This window comes from Bactrocera neohumeralis, chromosome 6 (assembly GCF_024586455.1).
Source record: "Bactrocera neohumeralis isolate Rockhampton chromosome 6, APGP_CSIRO_Bneo_wtdbg2-racon-allhic-juicebox.fasta_v2, whole genome shotgun sequence".
Taxonomy (NCBI): domain Eukaryota; kingdom Metazoa; phylum Arthropoda; class Insecta; order Diptera; family Tephritidae; genus Bactrocera; species Bactrocera neohumeralis.
Genome location: NC_065923.1, coordinates 13,443,775 through 13,449,569, shown reverse-complemented (window position 1 = coordinate 13,449,569; position 5,795 = coordinate 13,443,775). Strand labels below are relative to the sequence as shown.

The window sequence follows — 5,795 nt, the reverse complement described above, 5'->3', positions numbered from 1 at the left end:
ATATACAAAATAAAAGGCGCGAGACCTCACATATGTACGCATATAGTACTGGGTGATTCAAGTAACTTGAAATTTAAATTCTGTATAATCAACTTTATTAATATGAAGAATATATAAGATGAAACTTATTGAAAATTTAAACATATTCTTAAATAATTTTTATGTTGCTATTTTCAAATAAATTGACTAAAAATAAATCTTTTGATTGTATACATTCTTAGTTTTTTTAAATGCAAAGCATAACTAAACACAGCTAGGCGGAATGTCGTCAAAAGAAGAGCGATAATCGGAGCAACCCTGACAGCAAAAATGTTGAGGAAGTGGCAGAAATTGAGAAAATTTGTACGTGAAAAGATCAAAATTGTCGCCGAGGTTGACGAAATCGAAAAAAGCGAAATTTTTGGTAACTTAACTGTGAAATTTGTGTGTTTAATAATTCGTAATATTTAAGCTTAAGAGCATTAATAAAATATTTCATTATTTAAAATCTAAATGTGAAAACGTAGACAGTTTGTGAATGTTGAAAATCGAAGAAAAGTTACCAAGTATTTCATAGAAAGAGGTGCGAACTAGCTGGAATGCAAAGTGCAGCAGAGGCAACGTTCGGCAGTGGGTCCCAAACCCCCACCTCAAATTATACGAGTAGAGATTACTTGGTCGGTCGGTTAATGTGTTGCGAAAAAGTCGAATAATTGCGAGAGGAGTGGCGGCTACTGCGTATGGATGAGCTAGTTACGCGCAAAACGCATACAATTGAAGGACAGAATGTTGGCTGCCATTCTCAAAAGAAAAGTTGCAAGAATAAGTGGTTTTAACGAATTATATCTTAAAAAAGTGTACTTGACGGTTGAAAGTGATTTGTCGTTGTGTGAATAATTATAGTTGGAAAATGAAGTAAAAATCATTTTTTCTTAAAATTAATAATGAAAACCTTAATATCCTACTAATTACTTTTAAATTGGAATGTGTACATATGTATTTAAAAACGTATATACCAAATTGAGTATATCAATATTTTTTGTATGCAATCGCGTTCCATTTTTGCTATCTTTTTCATTCTTTATTCTCTTTTGTGGTCTGTTGCGAGATTTTCACGCGGCTGTTGGATTTATGTCACATTGGAAACAACAATTATTCACAGCTATGACGGAGACGCAACAGAGCCAGCACCGACAGTGTCAACTGATTTATATTGTGATAAAAGGTTTACCCGCAAAATTAAATGTGTGTACTGCATAGGAATCCTTTCAATATTAATCACATATTCGTTATATTATCATTGTCAATTTTGTAATCGTTGAGATTTCAATATGGGAAAGCATCGCTCCTCTGCCGGCATTCCTATAAAAATCCTCCGATTGTGAACTAAGCGTACGGCCCGATAGTTGCAGCTATATTTGCAGTTCATTGTGTTGATGCAACAATCTGTTATTGATGCATTTGCTGCTAGTACATTCTACTCTTCTTGTATAGCTAGCGGAATCTTCGGGAGCGTTCGGTCTATATCATTTGACTGTGGTGCATGGCCAGGGTTACCGTATGCTTATTGGAGTTCAGTTTTAAAGATCATGATGAAAATTTTCGCCAATTGTTTGAAAGTTTTCACTTTATTTCGAAACATAAGGGGTCTTCTACTTTTTGAAAACATAAGAATAGTCGTAAAGAATGCATATAATTTTGTAGCGGAAAGCAAAAAATGTTGGCAGTACTGATTCATTGGCTTGATTTCGAGTGGTGTGGATACTGATCGTAGTGGGGCTGCGCAGTTGCTCAGTTGCCACTGTCAAAGTAGCTATTTTCCCCATCTTCACAAGTGTTCTGCTTTATATCCATTTACACGAGAATTTCTAATACATTTTTGTTGATTGTGTTTGGCTTATTGTATGTATATAGTTACAAAGAAGATCGGCGAAAATAAATAGTGTGCATTGGAAAATGTAAAACTCACTTGTATATTTTCAGAACTAATAGACTAAGGCAGGCAGCAATAATAACCGAGTAATCACGACGCAAAATAATCAATACACTAAAAGCATTATGAGCGAAAAGGAAGTTGTAAAAAAATTATTTTGATATAAAATGAAATTTGAAAAAGAATTGTATTTTTGGTTTGTAAAGGAAAGAGAAAAAATAAACGAGAAAGTGGTGGACAACATAATACAGAAAGTAGAAGTGAAATAATTAGGATACGATCAAAATTGCGGAGTGTAAATCGAAAGGTGACTATAAAGATACGTAGGAAACAAAGCAATTCGAATCACAAGTGAAAGAGAAAAACGAAAAAATAACAAACAGAAAAAGCACCGGAAAAGAGGCATATGAAAGTTTAAATACAGTGAAGTGAAAAGAAGAAATATGATAAAGCAAAATTGTGAAGAAAAGCTGTTATGTGCAATAAAGGTGCTGGCTCAGTAAACGAAGCAAAACGATAGTAGTAGATAGACTGAAGTTATTTTTTTGTTTTTATATTACATTGTGTGTGTGAGAAATTAAAGAAAGAAGCAAAGTAAATAAAAGCAAATGTGCAAGAAAGCAGAAAAGTTGATTAAATCGAGCAAATTCAACTCTAAACGACGAAAGTAACTAAAAACATATAAATATTAATGCCGACAAATACAATATACAAGATCAGAGATATTATTACAGAGTTTGAAAAGAAAACCAAAGTGTGCTTAGTGCTTGTGAACATCAATTCACATTCAATGCGCCTTAGTGCATATTTTTGATGCTTCCTGACGAGAGATATAAGTATGTATATGTAATAAAAACGAAGCAAAATATAAACATAAATTTAAAACGTAACAATCGTTAGTTTGCGCTTAAATTTATTTCACCCTTGCACTACCAGTTTGCCAATTTCTAGGCGGGTTTGTCAGAAAGACAAACTGCCTCTAATTGACTGCCAAACAGTCTAATAGGCCAGGCGGTCGGCTCAATAAATTGAGGAAGAGATTGAGGAATCAATTCATATTGTTGACAAAGTAAGGTCGATCAATTTGAAATTTAAAATATCTACTAGTAACAACAACAACGATTACAAAATTTGACTAGCTGTAATAACAAATAGTAAAAACAAAAAAATATTCAAAATGTCTTCTTTGGACGTGCGCAACAACTCGGCGGTGATGAAGCGGGCGGAGCAACTTAAGCGTTGGGAAGAGTCAGACACAAATCGTCAACCTCCAACACCACGTCCCGAACGTGGACGCAAAATAAAATTCTCTTCAGGTTGTGTCTTTCTTGCAGCCTGTATGTCTGGCGATAAGGAGGAAGTGCTAAAGCTATTGGAAAGTGGTGCTGACATAAATACAGCCAATGTTGATGGATTAACTGCCCTACATCAGGTGAGATATTTAAAAAACCTTTATTATAAAAATAAGAAAACAAGTGACAATTTAACCCATAATTATAGAAGACCTGGTAATAGATAGATTGGTTAATATTAGCTCATGTATTCTCTTTTCTAGACTTAACCCTCTTTTTCTTAAATATTTAATATTATTTTTAATATATATAATATTTAATATTTCTTTGCAAATTATTTGCATTTTGATGTACAAAATTCTATATCTACCAAGAGTATCTGTCATACAATCATAAGTAGTATCCTATTTGTATAATAAAGAACGAGAGTATTTATTAGGACACGTGAATGTTCCTATTACGTCAATACTTTCAAGTTTATTTCGAAAATTTACGCTGCCAAACAATATAATCCACCTTTATCTGAAGATTTTCCTCTCTCTTTCCTTTCGTGTAGCCATATAGGCCATAATTATCGCCGAACAACCGTTTCGTCCGACCATAGGCTTTGGCGGCGTCAGCAAGCGCACAACCAAATGCGTTTGTACGCCGCAGCCCTCAGCCACGGCAGAAAATTAACAAATTCGTTTCTAATGCAAACAGACGATTTACAAACCCACCAAAAAATAAAATCTATTTATAACTATGAAATTATTTAGCTGGTGTGTTTCTTCATATGGCGTATATAATTGTGCATGTATGTACATCTGTGTATGTACAAATACATATCTATGTACATATATATTTTTTGCAAATCATTTACGTTTGCTCTAGTGAATTGCATACACGTTTGTATGTAGTATACATATGGCTTTTCTTTGATTTTCTGCGTACTTTTATATGTTCTTTTCCACAATATGATGCGAATTCTGTTGCGTAGACAATAATAGCAGACACGAGCCTAAATTGATTCTTAGTTTTAAATTTTAATTAGTGGCATAACCTAAAGAAAAGGAAAAACTGAAAGCATTGCCACAATATCCACGAAACTTCTTTCGTCGTAACAATTGTTGGAAAATACTTGGTGTTGTTGTGACGTAACTATTGGCATATCTTGACATTTTTGTAAATAAAATCATAATTTTTGAAGAAGTATAAAAAATACCCAATCAATTATACAAACTTTTGAAAAATTATGATTTTCTAATAAATAGGATAAAAAAACCAAAAAAATATTTGGAACAAAAAGTGCATACCTACCTAAATGAAAATACATATATACGCATTTAAGCCGAAATTTTAAAACAGTTTCTTTGCACTGTGCCAGTTTATTACAACTCAATCGTCCCTATATAATATATTAGGTTATGACACTTCAATTTCAATTATTTTAAGCAACAAGCTCTCTGGTATGGAATCATTTTATTGCGAAAAGCAAAGATTACAAACAAAATGTCATATGTATGTATATACCAACATAATTATTTACAACAAAAGCCTTGAAACTCGGTCGTTGCGCGCCTCAGAGATCTAAGTGACAATAACCTTTGTTTTCAATGACATGGCCACTGTTATGCTCTGCTGTCTAGAATTTAATTTAATAAAGAAATAAAAATCTGTATTTCACGCCAGAGCGAGGATAACTAAGTAAATCACAGTTATGCCATTGGCATTGCTAGAATGAAAACAACAAGACATCCAGTGTTTTTTCAATTTAAGTGGGTGGGTGGCGGCAGCCTTCGCGCCAATGTGAGAGCAGCAGGCTTTTCAAATTGACATAGATATATATGTACATATACACAAACATGCAAGAATGCATTTTTATAAATTTAGGAAAAATCACTGAATAAATCGGCTCTTATCTTATCCTAAATTTATCACACATATCTTTTTCCTTCCAAATTAATTTTCTTTTATTTGAATGATAAACCCATTTTTCAGTATTATTTTAACATTTTCATGATAGTAGTTTTGTCTAAATTTTTCTATTCCACAAATAAATTGCCTATAAAAAAATAAATGGCAACATCAAACGTTTGTTGACGCGCTTTATAGCCTTGGCCTCGTTCTAGGCGATTTTCTATCACAAATCAAACATTTCACAGGAGGCAAACGCTGCAGCCAGCGGCAACGCAACAACAATGCTCTTGAACGCAATTACAGCTACAAAACAAATTATAAAAATAACGAAATTTCATACAAATTTAATTTGATTTGATTTGATTTTGTGTTTGTTAATTTTTTTTTGTTTTTACTTATTGTGTAATTTGTGATTTGGTAATTTCGATGCACATTAGTTGCTTTGGTTGTTGTTTTAGAATATGTATATACATTTCACTATTGCCAAATGTTGTGGTTTTGCTTTACTAATAATAATTTATGCAAATTACGAAATCGTTTGTGGTATAAGTTTTGTGTTTTTTAGTTCAATATTTTTGTTTAATTTAAGTTTTTAATTTTAAGCTTTTAATACAGTGATCGTGAGATATTGTATCATATTTCATTGTTAAAGGTGCATATTTCTTATTTTTTTACTATTGGTCCAAATGAAA

The 5,795-nt window shown here is 32.5% G+C and overlaps 1 protein-coding gene across 16 annotated transcripts in view; it reads left to right on the top strand.

The window, feature by feature from the left end:
- Positions 1-324: 324 nt before the first annotated feature.
- The window catches only part of LOC126762466 (protein phosphatase 1 regulatory subunit 12A), a 76,487-nt gene continuing 71,016 nt past the window's right edge, over positions 325-5,795 (top strand). For 9 of the 16 annotated variants that reach the window (XM_050479227.1, XM_050479225.1, XM_050479228.1 and 6 more), the window contains exons 1-2: positions 812-894; positions 1,963-3,344. In XM_050479227.1, the coding sequence (XP_050335184.1) occupies positions 3,090-3,344 (255 nt within the window). In that variant the 5' untranslated portion in view covers positions 812-894; positions 1,963-3,089. The other 7 variants (XM_050479218.1, XM_050479222.1, XM_050479219.1 and 4 more) reach the window with 7 other exon arrangements.